This window comes from Oncorhynchus mykiss, chromosome 2 (genome assembly GCF_057628025.1).
Source record: "Oncorhynchus mykiss isolate SJ-2025 chromosome 2, ASM5762802v1, whole genome shotgun sequence".
NCBI lineage: Eukaryota > Metazoa > Chordata > Actinopteri > Salmoniformes > Salmonidae > Oncorhynchus > Oncorhynchus mykiss.
This window is the reverse complement of record NC_143023.1, coordinates 90,941,699-90,962,072: the sequence shown is the minus strand read 5'-3', so window position 1 is coordinate 90,962,072 and position 20,374 is coordinate 90,941,699. Positions and strand designations below refer to the sequence as shown.

The following is a 20,374-nucleotide window of genomic DNA, read 5'->3' as shown; positions in this document are numbered from 1 at the left end:
TCATTCACTCAGCGTATTGAGTCCACTGGTCCCACTCACAATGGTTGATTTAAGGTTAGGGAGAAGTGCAGTGAATAGTGCCACTTTTTAGGATGCCAATATAAATGAATGTATTTATGGTTGTTTGTAATTTTGTCTTTTAATCATTATGTGTGTTTTTGTTTTTACCATCGAGGACCACTTTGGAAACAAGCGTTTTAATTAATACTTTCAGGTGATATACTCTGGGTCCACATGATGCATTTTGTTGTATATGTCTGTTACCCAAAATAAACTCAAATCAATACACAGAACTACCATACTGTATGCCTTGACCTCTCTCTCCCTCTCTCACCAGATTAAATCCTGCGACTATTGAGGTATTGCCACCCGACAACCTGCCCGCTTGATCCCAGACTCCTCCCTTCTCCAGTCCATCTCTGGAGAACTTCTCACTTCCCTCACCAACTCATCCCTGACCCCTGGCTGCGTCCCCTCAGACTTAAACATTTCCTGAGTTGCTTCACTCCTCAATTAACCAACATTAGACTAATCTGACATCAAACTATGGACCTGTATCCCCCTCGTTTCTTTCCAAAACACTTGAGTACCGTCACTCAACTGTCTTATTTCTCTCAGTACGATCTTTACCCAAACCAGTCAGGCTTTAAGACTGTCACTCAACCGAGACTGCTCTTCTGTGCATGGAGGTTCTCTGAACTACCAAAGCTTACACTCCTCTGTTCTCATCCTACTAGATCTATCTGCTGTTTTTGACACTGTTAACCATCAGATCCTCCTGTCCACCCTCTCAGGGCTGGGTGTCTCAGGCTCTGCACACTCTTGGATTGCATTCTACCTGACAGGCCGCTCCTACCAGGCACCATGGAGTGTCTGCACCACAAACACTCACTTCTGGTGTCCCCCAGGGCTCGGTTCTAGGCCCTCTTTTCTCAATACACCAAGTCACTCGGCAAACAAGACGGAGCTGCTCTTCCTCCCAGGGAAGGCCTGCCCGCTCAGCTCTCCATCACGGTTGACAACTCCAGTGTTGCCCTCCTGGAGTGCAAAGTACCTTGGCGTGATCCGGGACAACGCGTTGTCGTTCTCTGCAGACATCAAAGCTGTGACTGGCTCCTGCACGTTCATGCTTTACAACCTCCCTAGAGTACGACCCTTCCTCACACAGGAAGTGCCGCAGGTGCTAATCCAGGCACTTGTCATCTCCCGTCTGGACAACTACAACTCGCTGTTGGCTGGACTTCCCGCTTGTGCCATCAAACCCCTGTAACTTATCCAGAACGCTGCAGCCCGCCAGGTTTTCAACCTTCCCAAGTTCTCTCATGTCACACTGCTCCTCCACACACTCCACTGGCTTCCAGTTGAAGCTCGCATCCACTGCAAGACCATAGTGCTTGCCTACGGAGCAGCAAGAGGAACTGCCCCTCCCAACCTTCAGGCTATGCAAAAACCCTACACCCCAACCTCTGGTCTTGGTGGAGGGAGAAGTTTAGTCAGTCAGCCACCTGACCATAGAACTGTTTTGTATCTAAAATTTAAAAGTGTTCTTCCGCTGTCCTTATAGGAGAACCCTTTTTGGTTCCAGGTATAACTATTTTTAGTTCCATGTATAACCCTTACCACAGAGCATTCTATTTAGAACCAAAAAAGGGTTCTCCTATGGGGACAGCCAAATAATAATTTTTTCTAAGAGTGTTAACCTTAGCTGAGGTCACTTAGGTCAATCCTTTCTTCTATAGTCATTGTCAGAAAAGGTACAGTGCTGTATTGCTGTTCACAGCAGCACAATAGTGTATTCATACTGACATGTTTGTTGGCTCTATTTACTCATGATGAAAACAATAGTATGAGTTCAGATGCATTAATTTAGATGATGGCATCACCCCTCAAATTAACATTTGTTTAAATCAAATACTTTTTTAGAGAAAGGGAAGTCAGACCCTTTCTTGAATCATTTTCTGTGTCGTATTTGTTTCTGTTACAAGGTATTTGTTTCCATCAACTTTTGTATAATTATCACAAAACACAGCTCTGCCACGCTGAATATTTGGATATGTGAACTTTATTCATATCTCATCATATACATTTGTTTACATTTATACAAAAATACAGTAGTGTTTCCCAGCGTTTGCCTGGGTCGGAATGATGTTTTCTTTTGGCACCCAGATTAACTTCCTGCCTACAAGCCTGTTTGTTGCCCCTATAAGAGTGGAACACAGAATTCCAATTCTATAATTAGAAATGTGGAATTCTATTTTTATAGTGGGACACTAAGCTAGAGACCAAAACCACTGTTCAGGGATCAACTAATTTCAACCAAAATGAGTAAAATAACATATAACTGATACCAGAACAGTGCTTCAGGGCTCTTGCTCTTTTCAACATGGTAGCACCCTATTATTCCATATATAGTTCATTACTCTTGGTCAGAGCCCTATGGGCCCTGGTCAAAAGTAATGAATTATATAGGGTAATGGGGTGCCATTTGGGACAATGACTATCTCTGTGTGTTCATAGGCTCTAAGACAGACAGGAAAATGGGGGATGCCACCACATTTCTGTTCACAGCTTAAACCATGTTTCAACTCATCACAACATTCATACAATATGTAAAACACCCGCAAAACTTCTGAAGTTGACTCTTTAGAAGCTTACATACTGTTTTTGTTGTGGCAATAAAAAATGTTTAATTTTTCAATGTATCACGATGCTTATTACAAAGTCGGGCTGTCAAACGATAAAAATAAAAAATCAAGTTAATCGCTGGATTTGCTGTGATTAATCGTAAATTCATAATTTGCTCAATTGTTATACAAAAAGCATTGCCGTCTTGATTTTGTCCAAAATAACGGTTAGCAAAATCAAGTAACTTGATAAAGCACACTTTCTTTAACCTCATTGTCAACTTGTTTTGACATCACATTGTTTGTTTTTAGCTGTATATATTATGTATTTTGGACGTTTTCATTGTATTCTGAATAATTACTGACAATGCGATTAATCATGATTTAAAAACAAATTGTGCATACATTTTAATTTTTTTACTCAAGTCAAGTGATTAACTCTGACAGCCCTAATACAAAGTCATTTATTTTGGGGATAAAATAATTCTCTTAAAGCTTTAATACAACAAAACAACAGTTAATCACACTAAGCGTTTTCAGCTACTCATGCTGAAATTGACACTTTTGCTCAGAATTATATGAACACCAATGTGGTATTTGTTTTACATTCACTCCATTTTGCACTATAAATACTCTTCTAAGAGAAAAGTCCAATAGGCAAATTACCCAAATATACTTGATGAAATTAACAGGTTTTACCAGTGGAACCGTTTCCTATACAAAGTACAACACCTAAAACATTACATGCAGACAAGATTGCAATTTGGAGTTTGAATGCATTCTTCTGTCACATGTTATTTAGTGTAGAATTGAATTATAAGAGCTTAGTGTTGTGGAGTATTCGTGTTCAAATGAAAAGGGTTATTGCTCTAACTAATGTGTGTCCTGATATTTAAAATGGCTTTCACTTAGGCTTAGGGTCCATTTGTTTGAATTAGAGTGACAATTATGTATTGGAATAAGGGTAATGGGTTAACGTAGTGGTGATACAAAAGCCAATATGAGTACCAGGTCATTTCCATTGGTGGGAGATCATTATAACCTGTTGGGCAATGATGCAACACTCTTCTCTAGGTTTTTAGCAGACTGGTCTATCTATCCCATTGGTTCATGGTCACTGAGAGACAACCAACACCTATTGATGAGATGGTCTCTTGTTCTCCATGTTGTTTTTTTAGTCAGTGGTTTGTCGCCCTTACTTTGTTGTCTCCTGGTGAGTTTGTGAAATGTCATACACAAAATACTGTGCATAAAATGATGATCCAACTGCACAATGATCCAACTGCACTTGGATCAAACAGCATAATGATATATTTTAATGTATCACCTGTATTCATGATGGAGTCAACAACATAAATCCAAACAAGGCACAAAACCAGGATTGTACAAGGTACAAGGGGTAAGAACGCCAAATGGCGAAAGTGAGGGAATGCATGTATTGGTACAAGTACGGTTAAGCTTGCATTGGCTAACTTAATACACAAGGTTTAAGTTCTCTCTCTTTGCCAATGTATGTCAACAATAGCAGTCCATGCTTATTTGAGAGCTTGCATTTATGCAATTGCATAATGTCATGGATTGGGCAATTTTCATCATGCCTAACTGAATTGTGCAAAAATGCCAATAATTTCCTACGTACTCTTCTAATTTATATAATAGTTACAGTGATACATCTCTGAATCATCGAATGCATCCTCTTTGGATTAATTGCTAGACACTCTCCTCACAGGTCATATCACTTTTCTAAATCATGGTACATTTTAGATGCTGGTCCTCTCAAAAAACGTTGTTATATTCAGGGTTTTGTATTTAGACTTGTTTGAGAAATGAATCTCTTAGTTCACTTGCTGTATAGGCTACTGACAACTATTTAAAACACAATTGAATAGGGTGCTCTATATTTTCGTAGCTGTAACATTTGATTTGGAGTGAAAAGTAAAAACTTTTTTTTTTTTAACTCACCTTGAATTCATAGCTTTGAGCCACCTTAACATGTTGTTGAACCGTAATACAGTTGTTTACATGCAACATACAGAATATACCTTATGGGTGGTTAAGCTGCAATATACCAGAGCTGAGTTATACTGTACTTGATGATACATGTGGTTAATCTCAGTCTCCAGAATCTGATACCGTGCTGGTTTATTTAATGCTAGTCCACCTCTTTCTTGTGCATTGAGAGCATAGAAACACCTAGAGTTATCAGACCCCTTAAACCTTTTATCTAAATCAATATGGATATGTAGTATCTACCCTTGCTTGACCATTGATTGCTATAGGGAGAATTCTTAATGTATATAATGAGTAAAATGTAAGTTAGTCAAAGCAGCAATTTTTTTGTACATTTACACCTCCAACCAAAGCCTTTTGTACAACCCATTCATAAGCAATTAACCACACCATCATACATACATATGTACATCCCTCTATGGCTGTCTTAATAATATAGATAATGCACGTGTTCATACATGCTTATGTGCTGCTTATGAGGACTTAATGCATGGCAGAAGAATGGGTTATAATGCACCCTTGTAGACCTTTTCCTGCTCATTTAGTATTTGTATAGATAAGCTGAATCATTGTCTGTTTTGTTTTTTTCAACCGAAGCAACACGGTGCTGTCAGCATTCTGAGTAAATAAATAAATATATCACACAACCTCATCCATTCGGTACATACACAGCCAAAAACATGAAACAAAACAGATGCTTAGATCTGAGAATATTTCTAGCTAACTAATTTCAACATTTGTTCTCAGGGAATGTCCAATGGAGACCCAGATGAAGATAGAAATGGAGTAGAATGCTGCTGAGAAGAAGATTAGGAAGGTGAGGGCGACTAGAGGTAGTCATTCATTTTTCAGTCCTCTGTGGAAAGGGTTCTACATGGAACCCAAAAGAGTTCTACCTGGAATCAAAAAGGGTTCTTCGAAAAAAAGAAAGCCATTTGTAGGGGTTTGTTTTCTGGCCCATTCTTGAGTAGATCTGATATCTACACTCCAGCCAAACCCACACAAAGTGCAAATGGGAGTGCTTGTGAAACCAACTTTGTCCCGTAAAGTTTACTGTGTTTTCAGCAGTTATGGGTGATTTGAGTCATATTTCGACTGTTATTGGCGCCTCTAGATGTTTCCATGACAATCCGGTCTCCTTTTCAGCTTCTTCTGACAAAATTTGATAGTAGACGACGGGTTAATATTCTTGTAAGAAAAACAAAGATGTTCTATACAATGTCATTCTCTGGTTCTAGTATGTGAGGACCGGCAGTTTCTAGACAGGAAAGAAGTCTTTTGCCTCAAAAATCCATAAGAAATGCAGTTTTATGTTTATGCTTGTTTCCTTTCTCTTTCTCAGATGATTCCTCTCTACACCTAAGAGAGACAAAGAAAGAAGAAGTACATTTTTGTTACGCTTTACATACAGGTAGCTAAAACAATGTGTCCTAGTTCCATACTCTTCATTGTCAAAATATAAATATTAGGAGTTGGCTAAGATGGTTCTCTGTCTCTGTCCGAGGTCACAAATTATATGAAGAAAAATATAAATCTCACCAATTTCCAAGGATTTGAATAATTACACTGTCTCAACGATGTTCAATCTGTTCCTGTAATGTACAAAACCATTATAATTAAAAACCTATTCAAAAAAATGTATACAAATTCACTTCACCTAAAAACTAGTTGATTATTTTCAGGCACGTAAACCTTTGATACATTTTTGTGTCTGATATTAAGATGAATGATTTTATAATATTCATATGCAGGAATTGATGGATTAAATTAAACTAAATATGAGTGAATGCCTTTACTTTTCAGATGGTTCCTCTAGTGGAGGTGCCAAAGTCCCTTCTGGTCCTGTGAAAAGGCCTCCTTCCACTGAGTTCCGTTCATCTGACTGATGTTGGTTCCTCCTGGATTTCACCTGTAAGATCCGAGAGTAACACTGTTAAACACCAAGGGAACGGATGACAACCAACAAGTACAAAGTTAAATTCTCTTACAAAAATACAAAACAAAAAAGTTGAATATACATACTGGTAAAGAAACACCCAGACAGTCAAAGACAAAACAACCATCAAAGACAAAAAAAATACAATGACTTACAATCAAAGAGATTAACAATGAACATAAACAGTACAATGTCCACAGACAAAACAACAATCTATAGACAGAGTGGCACCAGTCACGTTTTAAGTTGCAGATCCTTACACTCTTCGAAAATGGGTTCCAAAAGGGTTCTACTTGGAACCAAAAGGGTTCTACTTGGAACACTTTAAGGTTGTAGATTGGGTCAAAGGACAGCTCACCTTCCACGCAAACAGAAATACAACGGCTGCAATAGGAATGACAAGTAGTGACAGGAGGCTTCTCTCCACTACTTCTGGCAGGAATCTCAGAGGCTCGTTCCCTGTGTGGACAGACAGGTTTCTAGTCAGTAAGAATAATGGGTGTGTTCGTAAATTCAATCTGGAGTGCCGGAGTGCACTCAGAGTGCCCTCAGAGTGCGTTTGTAAATTCAGAGCGTTTCGTCCTCGGAGTGTTCAGAGCTCACCCTGGACGCTCTGGCCGAGGAGTAGGGTTGATCCGAGTGTTCTGGCCTCAACGGCAGTCAAGCACTCAAGCTAATTGGTTAACGTTGGCTAGCTACTTCCAGACACAAATGAGAGAACACCTCAATCTGACCATTTTACTCGCCCTAGTAGAGCTGGTTAGACTGTTTTCATGTTATCCAGTGCGTTGATGACTGTAACTGTGTTGCTGGCAACAATATCTTTCCGATGGTTGGTGACGTTAACTGACACTCAGACAAGAGTGCTCTGAAATTGGAGTAGATAGCCAGAGCGAATTTGTGAACGCACCCAATATATTCAACTAAGAAATCATATGTAATCAGATAATTCAAACTGATTGTATAACAAGTTTTTGTATTTGAATGCTGACTAGTAATTGTAATATAACCCTCTCTTCTTTTTACTGACTCAGTCTGGGACTTTGCCATGAACTAAACATTTATGTCATAGTTATTTGCCTGACCGGGATGTTTTTTTCCCCACATGTTAAAGGAAAATAAAAACATGATTTTCTTGTGTTTTATATGGAATGAAACCATGCAAATGATGATAATGCCCTGTTAGTATAAGAGCTGCTTGAAAATACTGCCTGAAATTCCAGCCTGTTTGGATGGGATTGAGTTTTGTCCTGGCTGGTGACAACACCAGGCGGTAAATAAGTTAATAGACCTACAAGAAAGACCGTTCCAAACCTCTCTGTCAATAACAGCTAGTTTTCAGTTTTCCCCTCCTCACTCAGACCACTTCCAGACAGTCCTAGCAAAATTCTTGTTTGAGAAATTGCTCTTCGCTAAGAAGCAATTTTTGTATCTTTTTGACCATTTTAATTTAGCACAATCACAGCAAGGTACTTCATTGTTACCCAGAAATGATTTGATATCGAGATAAAAACGGCTGCATTGATTCAATATAGCCGTTTTTTATCTCAATATCAAAACATGTCTCCTATCCATCACATGTCTCATACTGTAGCTATGATTGATGCATAGAAAATGATTGGATACAGTAGATCGTGTTGGTCAGTGATAGGGGAGACACATAACAGCTCTGGTAGAACAACAAGACATGAGTTTAAACCCAAACTGTCATGTGGAGGAATGCAATTTGCCCTGCAGCCTCTTCATAAATCAAGTGACAAAGGCTTTTAACCAATTAGCAAATTAAGGCCAGGCACCACACCCGTATAGATATTGTTTTTCTCTTAATCATTTCACAATCAACTTTTGCCTGTTTAAAGTAGACACAAATATAATACTTTTTTGCATGACACATTTTCTTAAATGTAATGCCACATGCACAAGTATAGTCAAATATGTTTCTTGCAAGCTCCAAACCCAACAATGCAGTAATCAATATAACAAAAAATAACATTAGGTGGAAATATTGTATAAAAATATGCAAATGAGGTGATAACTCATTAAATACAGTATGTGCATATTTGCATATCCTGCAAATACATTTTTCGGGACACTTAATTAAGTCATCCTAAATATTTTGGTTTCATTTAGTTAAGACACTCTAGGACCGGACTTGCTCAGAGCAGATTGTGGATAAATATTATTTTTCACCTTTCTATCTGTAAAATACAAAAAATATTTTGGACCATTTTTCTAAAGAAAATGTTATATAGAATATAAAATGTATAACATATCAACAATTCCCTCATGGCAAGTCTCAATAATATATCTCAGGATAACCACACAACATTTGGTGAATTTTGATGATTCTGAAGCTGAGGAAAATTAGTTGGCTTGTGGGAAGAGTCTGACTTTCCAGAATTGGCAGTTAAAGACTAGTACACTGAATTTAGACTACCAAACATCTATTTACACCCAATTACAATCTCTTCAAAGTATGTTACTACATATAGTCCAAGGGGATTTTAAATCATTCATGAAATGTTGATGATGGTAGTATGATAAATAAAAACAATATACATTTTCAATGAGATTTTTGTTTCCTTTTTGAAAATACTAAAATGAAAGGACCAAATGTAATTTCAGCCTGTGGTGGCCTTAAGGGAATGCTCTCTCTCCAGGCTATTCTGCAGTTGAGCAACAGTCAAGAATAGTAGCCATGCAGCTAGTAGGCCTACACCAGTTTGACTGGTTGCATTACATTGCTACTATTTGGACACTTTCAGCAACTAAATCTATGCCACAGTTTCTTTCTTTATTTACTTACAGGTTTCGGAGTCTGGTGCTGACATGTTGAATTCTGTTCCTATGGCAGGATAGTTGACTGGATAGAGATAGAGAGAGAGAGTGTTAATGCCCAATGATGAAAACAGTTCATTGTTGACGCCTAAAAAGTCACATCACAGCCACCTTTTCTTTCCTTCGGACAAAAGATTAGATCTGTCTGCATCAGGAAAGAAAGGCCAAGCGCTTGGGAAGATCTGAAGATTGCTCTGTAATCAACACTTCCACAATTGGGGTTTCAGTCCTTTTCTTCCTTTCATGGGGTCCATCAGGGGACATCTTTCTTTGGTTCTGTGACTCAGCTGCATCACTAATGTCACAATGGACCTTCCAAACACCTGGTACATTCCATGTTTTGTCATGTGAAGTTCTTTGAACAAAAAAATTGATAGAAGATTCTGTGTAGGACAGAGATAAAAAGACACGCAACCGAAACCGACACAAGATCTCACCTGTAAAAAAAGACTGTTCACAAGAGGAATAGTTTAATGGAGAGGTACCGGTGCCCATACACCAAACGAGACAGATCATAGTTTTCTACTGGGCGTAGCATATGAGCACCACAGGATATTCCACAGTAGCTAACAACGTTTAAACTGAGCGCCGACTCCTATGGCGCATCAGAATTGACCACTATCAAATGAAATCTAAATGTTATTGGTCACATACTCATGGTTAGCTTATGTTAATGCGAGTGTAGCGAAATGCTTGTGCTTCTAGTTCCGACAGTGCAGTAATATCTAACAATTCCCCAACAGCTACCTAATACACACAGATCTAAAGGGATGGAATAAGAATATGTACATATAAATATATGGATGAGCGATGGCCGAGCGGCATAGGCAAGGTGCAATAGATGGTATAAGGTACAGTATATACATACGAGATGAGTAATATAACAAATGTTAACATTATTAAAGTGGCATTGTTTAAAGTGACTAGTGATCCATTTATTAAAGTGGCCAGTCAATTGAGTCTCAATGTTGGCAGCAGCCTCTCTGAGTTAATGATTGCTGTTTAGCAGCCTGATGGCGTTGAGATAGAAGCTGTTTTCAGCTTGATGTTGAGTGAGAGGTTATTTTCCTGACACCACACTCCGAGGGCCCTCACCTCCTCCCTGTAGGCTGTCTCGTCGTTGTTGGTAATCAAGCCCACTACTGTTGTGTCATCTGCAAACCTGATGATTGAGTTGGAGGCGTGCATGGCCACGTAGTCATGGGTGAACAGGGAGTACAGGAGGGGGCTGAGCATGCACCCTTGTGGGGCCCCAGTGTTGAGCGTCAGCGAAGTGGAGATGATGTTTCCTACCTTCAACACTTGGACCCAGTTGCAACGGGCGGGGTCGAGACCCAGGGCCCCCAGCTTAATGATTTTGGAGGGTACTATGGTGTTGAATGCTGAGCTGTAGTCAATAAACATAATTCTTACATAGGTATTCCTCTTGTCCAAATGGTATAGGCAGTGTGCAGTGTGATGGCGATTGCATCGTCTGTGGACCAGTTGGGGCGGTAAGCAAACTGAAGTGGGTCTAGGGTGGCAGGTAAGGTGGAGGTGATATGATCCTTGACTAGTCTCTCAAAGCACTTCATGATGACAGAAGAGAGTGCTACAGGGCGGTAGTCATTTAGTTCCATTATCTTTGCCTTCTTGAGTACAGGAACAATGGTGGCCATCTTGAAGCATGTGGGGACAGCAGACTGGGATAGGGAGCGATTGAATATGTTCGTAAACACACCAGCCAGTTGGTCTGCGTATGCTCTGAGGACGCGGCTAGGAATGCCATCTGGGCAAGCAGCCTTGCGAGGGTTAACACATTTAAATGTCTTACTCACATCAGCCACAGGGGAAAGAGAGGGGGGGGCGCAGTCCTTGTTAGTGGGCCGTGACGGTGGCACTGTGCTGTCCTCAAAGCTGGCAAAGAAGGTTTAGTTTGTCTGGAAGCGTGACGTGGCTGGTTTTCTTTTTGTAGTCGGTGATTTCCTGTAGACCCTGCCACATGCGCCTCGTGTCTGAGCCGTTTAATTGTGACTCTACTTTGTCCCTATAATGACATTTCCATTGTTTTATTGCCTTGCAGAGGGAAGGACTACACTGTTTATATTCAGCCATATTCCCAGTCCTCTTTCAAAGGTTAAATGAGGTGGTTCGCGCTTATAGTTTTGCGCGACTGCTGCCATCCATCCATGGTTTCTGGTTAGGGTAGGTTTTAATAGGTAGGAGCAAAATGGAGTCGTGGTCGGATTTACCAGAGGGAGGGCGAGGGAGGGCATTGTGTGCATCGCAGAAGTAGCAGTGATTAGAGTAGCAATGATTGAGTGTATTGCATGCGCGAGTACTGCAATCAATATGCTGATAGCATTTGGGTAGCCTTGTTCTCAAAGTTGCTGTGTTAAAATCCCCAGCTACTATGAATGCAGCCTCAGGATATATGGTTTCCAGTTTACAAAGTCCAGGGAAGTTCCTTAAGGGCCGTCGGGGTGTCTGCTTGAAGGGGTATAAACACATCTGTGACGATAACTGACGAGAATTCTCTTGGGAGATAATATGGCACGCATTTGATTGTAAGGAATTCTAGGTCAGTGGAGCAGAAGGACTTGAGTTCCTGTGTGTTGTTATGATTACACTATGAGTCGTTAATCATGAAGCATACACCCCCACCCTTCTTCTTCCCAGAGAAGAGGGTCGGCTTTTGGATTAGATCCACTGTCCTGGGTGGTGGTCCGAACAAAGGATCCGCTTTTGGAAAGTTGTATTCTGGTCGTAATGTTGGTAAGTTGACATCGCTTTTATATCCAATAGTTCTTCCCGGCTGTATGTAATAACACTTAAGATTTTCTGGGCTAACAATGTAAGAAATAATACATCAAAAAATGAAATACTGCCTAGTTTCCTAAGGACTTGAAGCGAAGTGACCATCTCTGTTGGCGCTATCTTGCATTTGAATATGAGCGAATGCAACAATGACGCTAGATAGGCTGTATCACATCCAGCGTCGTCTGTGTTTGGCCAGGGTAGGCGGTCATTGTAAATAAGAATTTGTTCTTAACTGACTTGCCTAGTTAAATGAAGGATACATTTAAAAAATAATACGAATATATAACATTTACACTTTAAAAAAACACCTCAACATTTACCTGATGTGGGGTATTGTGTTATTATTGTTGTATCCATTGTTGCTGTGGGACAGGGAGGTGGATCACATTCTTCTGGCAAATCTCTATTCAAACGGGCCGTTTTTAAAAAATCTTCCACAAAATGAAAATAGTGTCCTGTCTGCCATTGCTCATTTCTGTAGTGGCACTCAAAATCATACGTGATCGCCTCCTGCGGAGACAAAAGGGGAATAATTATCTCAATGATGTGAAATTCAAAGCATAAATGATAATGGTTTAAAGCTGTTGATAGACCATTTAACGTTAGCTTTAGCTTTAGTCATGCAGCAAATAGTTCAAAGAACACAGATATGTTTGAGCCCAGATTTAAGACGTTATAAGTAGTAACTTCAGTCGTGTCTCTTTATTCAGGACAAGGGGAACCTCATTAACCCTGTTGGATTCAGAAAAGTTAGCCAGAATAATACAAGTAATATGCTTTAAGAAGTTATTAGGTCTACATTATGAATGTTCAGTGACTTGCGAAATTATTCACCCCCTTGGCATTTTTCCTATTTTGTTGCCTTACAACCTGGAATTGAAACAGATTTTTGGGGGAGTTGTATCATTTGATTTACACAACATGCCTACCACTTTGAATATGCAAAATATTTTTTATTGTGAATCAAACAAGAAATAAAACAGAAAACTTAAGTGAGCATAACTATTCACCCCCACAAAGTCAATACTTTGTAGAGACACCTTTTGCAGCAATTAACACTGCAAGTCTATTGTGGTATGTCTCTATAAACTTGGCACATCTAGACACTGGGATTTTGCCCATTCTTCAAGGCAAAACTGCTCCAGCTCCTTCAAGTTGGATGATTCCGCTGATGTACAGCAATCTTTAAGTCATACCACAGATTCTCAATTGTATTGAGGTCTGGGCTTTGACTAAGCCATTCCAAGACATTTAAATGTTTCCCCTTAAAGCACTTAAGTGTTGCTTTAGCAGTATGCTTAGGGTCATTGTCCTGCTGGAAGGTGAACCTCCGTCCCAGTCTTACATCTCTGGAAGAATGAAACAGGTTTCCCTCAAGAATTTCCCTGTTTTTAGTGCTATCCATCATTCCTTCAATTCTGCCACCACCACGCTTCACTGGTGTTCTTGGGGTGATAAGAGGTGTTGGGTTTGCCAGACATAGCGTTTTCCTTGATGGCCAAAAAGCTACATTTTAGTCTCATCTGACCAGATTCTTTCATATGTTTGGGGAGTCTCCCACATGCCTTTTGGCAAACACCAAACGTGTTTGCTTATTTTTTTCTTTAAGCAATGGCTTTTTCTGGCCACTCTTCTGTAAAGCCCAACTCTATGGCGTGTACGGCTTAAAGTGGTCCTATGGACAGATACTCCAATCTCCGCTGTGGAGCTTTGCAGCTCTTTCAGGGTTATCTTTGGTCTCTTTGTTGCCTCTCTCATTAATGCCCTCCTTGCCTGGTCCGTGAGTTTTGGTGGGTGGCACTCTATTGGCAGGTTTATTGTGGTGCCATATTCTTTCCATTTTTTAATAATAGATTTAATGGTGCTCCGTGGGATGTTCAAAGTTTCTGATATTTTTTTAGAACCCAACCCTGATCTGTACTTCTCCACAACTTTGTCCCTGACCTGTTTGGAGAGCTCTTTGGTCCTCATAGTGCTGCTTGCTTGGTGGTGCCCCTTGCTTAGTGGTGTTGCAGACTCTGGGGCCTTTCAGAAGAGGTGTATATATACTGAGATCATGTGACAGATCATGTGACACTTAGATTGCACACAGGTGGGCTTTATTTATTTATTATTTATGTGACTTCTGAAGGTAATTGTTTGCACCAGATCTTATTTAGGGGCTTCATATCAAAGGGGGTGAATACATATGACCGCACCACTTTTCTTTTTTTTTCTTTTTTTTGTGATTCTTTTTTCATTTCACTTCACCAATTTGGACTATTTTGTGTATATCCATTACATGAAATCCAAATAAAAATATATTTAAATTACAGGTTGTAATGCAACAAAATAGGAAAAACACCAAGGGGGATGAATACTTTTGCAAGGCACTGTACTTCTTCACTCTCATAAGACTAAGACCTTTATGAATACCTGATCTACCTGATAGATGTTCCAAGTCCTCACAAGACATCATTGCAGACAACTCAGATGTGAAATTATGCGGTCACTGGTCTATTTGTGCTCAGAACTTGTGTACCATGTTCATTATTTTATTATAGTATCTTGTTTTATTCTATTTCATGTAATTGAGCCAGAAAGGATTGCATGAATGGATGTGTTATTGACCACCTCCACCAGAGGCAGCTAGGTAGTACTTCCAATCAAAGACTCTATCCAACAAGACCTTTGCCAATTCAGCCTTCAATGTTTTGAAGCAGTTGAGGCCTTTAACTGCCATGTTGCACTGTGGGTGGTATTGTTATTGTCATAATTGTAATTGGTAATGACATATTGGTATGATGAAAAAAAAAAATATATTTTTTGTATTTTACCCCTTTTTCAGATTTTGTCTCATCACTGCAACTCCCAACGGACTCGGGAGGGGAAGGTTGAGTCATGCGTCCTCCGAAACATGACCCGCCAAACTGCGCTTCTTAACACACGCCCTCTTAACCCGGAAGCCAGCCGCACCAATGTGTTGGAGGAAATTCCGTTCAACTGCCGTGCAAGAGCAGCCTGCAGGCACCCGTCCCGCCATAAGGAGTCACTAGAGCACGATGAGCCAAGTAAAGCCACCCCGGCTAAACCCTCCCCTTACCAGGACGACGCTGGGCCAATTGTGCGCCGCCCTATTGGACTCCCGGTCACAGCCAGTTGTGACGCCTCTAGCCCTGCAATGCAGTGCCTTAGAACACTGCGCCACTCGGGAGGCCCCATATGATAAATATTCTATGTACAGTAATGCATTTCAAAGGTGCATTTTTTTAATGTATTTTTTTACATGTGTCTTCATCAAAAGAAACCTGTCATAAGAGCTATCACAGTTACAATATTAGTATTAGAACCAAAGGTGCAAACGTACCAAGTTCTTCATGTGATATCTTGTCTCTTTCAGCATTTCGATCAATATGCTGATATTATATTTGTTGGACGAAATGCTTCCAAACTTGTCTGCTAATCCTCGTAAACTGAGTTCCAAGTGGAAAACGTTTAGCGCTACCCAACACATTCCACCCTGAAAAAGAAAATAAATCTGGAAATAACAATCATGGGTAATGGACAGTTATGATATACACTATGGTTCTAAAGTTTTATGGTCACTTTCAAATGTCCTTGTTTTTGAAAGAAAAGCTATTTTTTTTGTCCATTAAAATAACATCAAATTTATCAGAATTACAGTGTAGACACTTTAATGTTGTAAATGACTATTGTAGCTGGAAACAGATGATTTTCAATGGAATATCTACGTAGACGTACAGAGGCCCATTATCAGCAACCATCACCCCTGTGTTCCAATGGCACTTTGTGTTAGCTAATCCAAGTTTATCATTTTCAAAGGCAAATTGATCATTAGAAAAGCCTTTTGCAATTATGTTACCACAGCTGAAAACTGTTGTCCTGATTAAAAGCAATACAAATGGCCTTCTTTAGACTAGTTGAGTATCTGGAACATCAACATTTGTGGGTTTGATTAAAGGCTCAAAATGGCCAGAAACAAAGAACTTTCTTCTGAAACTCGTCAGTCTATTCTTGTTCTGAGAAATGAAGGTTATTCCATGTGAGAAATTGCCAAGAAACTGAAGATCTTGTACAATGCTGTGTACTACTCCTTCACAGAACAGCGCGAACTGGCTCTAACCAGAATAGAAAGAGGAGTGGGAGGCCCCGGTGCACAACTGAGCAAGAGGACAAGTACATTAGAGTGTCTAGTTTGTGAAACAGATGCCTTGAGGACTGTTTCTCAAACTAGACACTCTAATGTAATTGTCCTCTTTATCAATTGTGCACCGGGGACTCCCACTACTCTTTTTATTCTGGTTAGAGACAGTTTGCACTGTTCTGTCACGGGAGTAGTACACAGCGTTGTACGAGATCTTCAGTTTCTTTGCAATTTCTCGCTTGGAATAGCCTTCATTTCTCAGAACAAGAATAGACTGACGAGTTTCAGAAGAAAGCACTTTGTTTCTGGTCATTTTGAGCCTGAAATCAAAACCACAAATGCTCATGTTCCAGACACTCAACTAGTCTAAAAAAGGCCCAGTTTTATTGCTTCCTTAATCACAACGACATTTTTCAGCTGTGCTAACATAATTGCAAGAGCTTTTTCTAATGATCAATTAGCCTTTTAAAATTATAAACTTGGATTAGCTAACACAATGTGCCATTGGAACTCAGGAGTGATGGTTGCTAATAATGGGCCTCTGTTGATATTCCATAAATAATCTGCTGTTTCACGCTACAATAGTCATTTACAACATTAACAATGGCTTCACTGTATTTCTGATCAATTTGATGTTATTTTAATAGACAAAAAATTATATTTTCTTTCAAAAACAAGGGCATTTCTAAGTGACCACAAACTTTAGAACCGTAGTGTATACCGTTTTGAAATTTATCACAACAGCAAAAATTATACCCTCTAAAAAAGTCAGGCAACACAGACATTCAATCATATTTTGTAAGGAACACAAACATATTAAGTTATAATAATCGTGTAATCATGTGAAGAAGAAAACATCTCACCACTTCTTTCGGAACGTATGTCACAGGAATCTTGTAATCTTTAGGTATATTTTGTTTCTGTTAAAAACCAGACAATATCATGAAATGTTAGCAGAAATGTTTTGGGAACATTTGAGTTTGTTACCAGAACAAATCTCAGAGATTCAGCTACTGGTTTACACTAATGGTAATGCAGGATGTCCTACTGTGTGAGAGTCTCATGACAATCCCCGTCAGTGGTATTAGAAAACAATGACTGATTCTAGATGCATCAATGTATCAAAGTATACTTTCAAGTCTACAAATGTAATTGTTTGCAACTTGCATTGCAGCAATGTTCCGCATAAGCATAATGGTTGATTTTGAGAGGATTACAATGAATTGGATTGGATTGTGCAATCCACCTTTCTAAGAACTGGATAAGAATGAAACACCATGCTGGTAGTAACTGGATCGAGACAGTTAAATACAGTAAGAGCATTTTCCAAAGAGCTTTGATTTGCAGTTTTGGTGGCTTGAAGAAATAAGTACTTCCAAGGACTTTACCAATAGTGAAATTCTTGTGATGTCATCTGTTACAGTGTTTCCAAATTCACTTGACTGGACTCCAAGTGTGATGCACAGCAATAAATGGACACAGACGCGTATCCAAATCTGAAAACCAAGAAAAGACAAACACACAACATTATGAGACATTTCTACAGATTAATATTCCATTAGAGTAACTATCTGTAGCCTACAATTATACATAATCCCTTAAAGTTGACCCCTTAGGCCTGTCTTGGTTGATCAAAGGTAGCAACCTGACACTTGAATAGCATCCTAGAGCACATATCCAGACAACTTTAATTTCACCATGATGATGACACTGTTCCCTTAGAAAAAGTCTGTCTTCAAACACTAGGGTCCGTAAAATAGACTGTGACAGACCCTTAGTGCTCCAGTCCTTTCTAGACACAGTTTGGGATGACGTGGTGGTCATCAATCAACTGGGTTGCTTCTCTTTTGTTATCATTTAATTGGCTACTTCAATCAGCTGAATTGCAGCCTTGGTGTCAAGACCAGGCCTTTCATGGTCTAATGACTAATGCATGTAGTGTTTCAGGGAGGCCTGTGTGACTAATGTCTGCCTGCCCCTCTCCAGCCATTCCCTCAGCCCTGTCACCCCCTCCACCCCATCCCCATGCCAGTCTCAGCATGTTATGCAACAGTCCGACCCGACGGACACCTTCCCCCAAACTTCCCTCCCTCTTAGCCCAGATTAGGAACAGGAACAAAAGTGGATTCCACACAAAAAGTTTGCAAGGAGGTTTTATGTTGAAGATTGAAATGAAGCTAGGAAGATGAAAAATATTAGAGAAGAGCTTACTGACTGGCAGCCACTGAGCGCTGGGGGCAATTCAGACACTCTGTTAACCATGAGTGCTGTGTAAAGGAGCTCAACAACACATTGGCTGCATCTCAAATTCACCCTATTGTCTATATAGTGCACTATACCTTTGACCAGGACACATAGGGCTCTGGTCAAAAGAAATGCACTATGTATGAAAGAGGGTGCCATTCGGGACTCAGCCATAGATAATATCCTCTGTACCCCTGCACTGTCGTCTCTTTCCTCATACGACAGCTGGAAAAGAGGTACAGAATACAAAGAACAACCAATGAGACAACGGGGAAAATTAAGATTTAAAGAGCGAACGGAGCCTAATTCAATTCCACATAACTCTGTTTAATTAATCTAAACAAAATCATCTTTATATGAGTGGAGATGTCCGTGACGGACACAAGACTGAAGTCAGATGGAGGTTACAGGGGAGGGAGTGAGGAGGGAGATAGGCAGGGATGGAAGGAGGTGATAGATAATAGGTCCATGTAAGATGGTATTGAATTTAGAATGTCACATTTCCTCCTTTGGAGGTCATCAGAGTCCAAAATGGTCATGCAAGTAATAGTCTGGTATGGTCACGGTGTGGCTAAAATTGCATGATATGAATAGTGGCAAATCAAATCACAGAGACAGATAAAATGCATGCAGAATACATTACACATCTGTGTATCTGTCAAACATTTAACTTATTTAAACTATTGATGCATGTACCTAACAAATTACGCTCAGTCGAAAAAAACATTTTACAGTTTTTGTCGGATAGACTCAAAAGGTTTGTCCCGCAGGGGCGTGAGCCACCATAACACCCCCAAATGTCAACATTTGACATCTGAAAGTCAATTCAGTCAATGACAAAATAGTACACTTTGACTGGGCTGCACTGCTATGCTTTAAATAAATTAAGAAAATGACTAGCTAGACCACAATTCAGCACAAGTTCAAATGGGTCACATTGGTGTCCTACTTGGTTTTAAAACATGCAGTGTGAGGCAGATAAAAATGCTAGGCCCTGGTGGACCAGCCATTGTTTCATAGATCCCTGGGGACTATTCACAGGGGCACGTTTGGACAGTGGTAAACTGTCACTGGTAAACAATTGAAACATTTGGAAACAGGTTTAACACCATTATACAGTGGCTTTGACAGATGTCTTTGGAATCTGTCTTTAGAATCTGTATTTGGAATCTGTCTTTGGTTAAACCGAGATAACATAATTATGTCACGGTCTTGTAAGGAATGTTATGAGGGCTACAGATTTATGATCTTAATTTGTTTCTGGTAATTGTTGGGTTGAAGTGGCTTTAGGTGACCGGAACCCTAATTAGCATTTTCTGGGTGACATTCTTAAACAAGATATTTCAGTAGTTTAGAGACATTAAAGTGTCTGTATGACTGTGCATCTGACTAGCCACAATGGGAGCACAAACACACACACACACTCCCCCCACGGTTGGGTCCAAAATGAAAGCTTCAAACAATGCACTTAGCAACATAGACAGATGTAGTATAATTACAGTGTAAGACTACCACATTTGACTACAATTACCATTTCTTTAATGAGTTTGTAATGACACCTCACATTCAATTCTGCAAACACCTCTATGACATTTATGACTAATTTGTGTGCAATGGAAAGTACTGCAAAAAATATGGTAAAACATAATTTACCTCACTCCCTACATAAAATGGGATCCGATTATGTTAAATAATTTACTAATTTCAGATTCAATGAAACTTAAATTCAATTTCCTTTTTAACTTACATTCTTGTTTAATCACTTTTAGAACTATTCAT

The 20,374-nt window shown here is 39.6% G+C and overlaps 1 protein-coding gene across 1 annotated transcript in view; it reads right to left on the bottom strand.

Moving 5' to 3' along the window:
• Positions 1–2,046: 2,046 nt before the first annotated feature.
• Positions 2,047–20,374, bottom strand: part of kitlga (kit ligand a) — a 33,286-nt gene continuing 14,958 nt past the window's right edge. The window contains exons 2-10 of the mRNA XM_021576707.3: positions 17,740–17,847; positions 17,215–17,271; positions 15,554–15,706; positions 12,528–12,717; positions 9,377–9,433; positions 6,929–7,029; positions 6,431–6,543; positions 6,174–6,226; positions 2,047–5,993 (exon numbers count right to left, since the gene is read on the bottom strand). Of these exons, the coding sequence (XP_021432382.3) occupies positions 6,196–6,226; positions 6,431–6,543; positions 6,929–7,029; positions 9,377–9,433; positions 12,528–12,717; positions 15,554–15,706; positions 17,215–17,271; positions 17,740–17,847 (810 nt within the window). The 3' untranslated portion in view covers positions 2,047–5,993; positions 6,174–6,195. The remainder of the gene's footprint in view (positions 5,994–6,173; positions 6,227–6,430; positions 6,544–6,928; positions 7,030–9,376; positions 9,434–12,527; positions 12,718–15,553; positions 15,707–17,214; positions 17,272–17,739; positions 17,848–20,374) is intronic.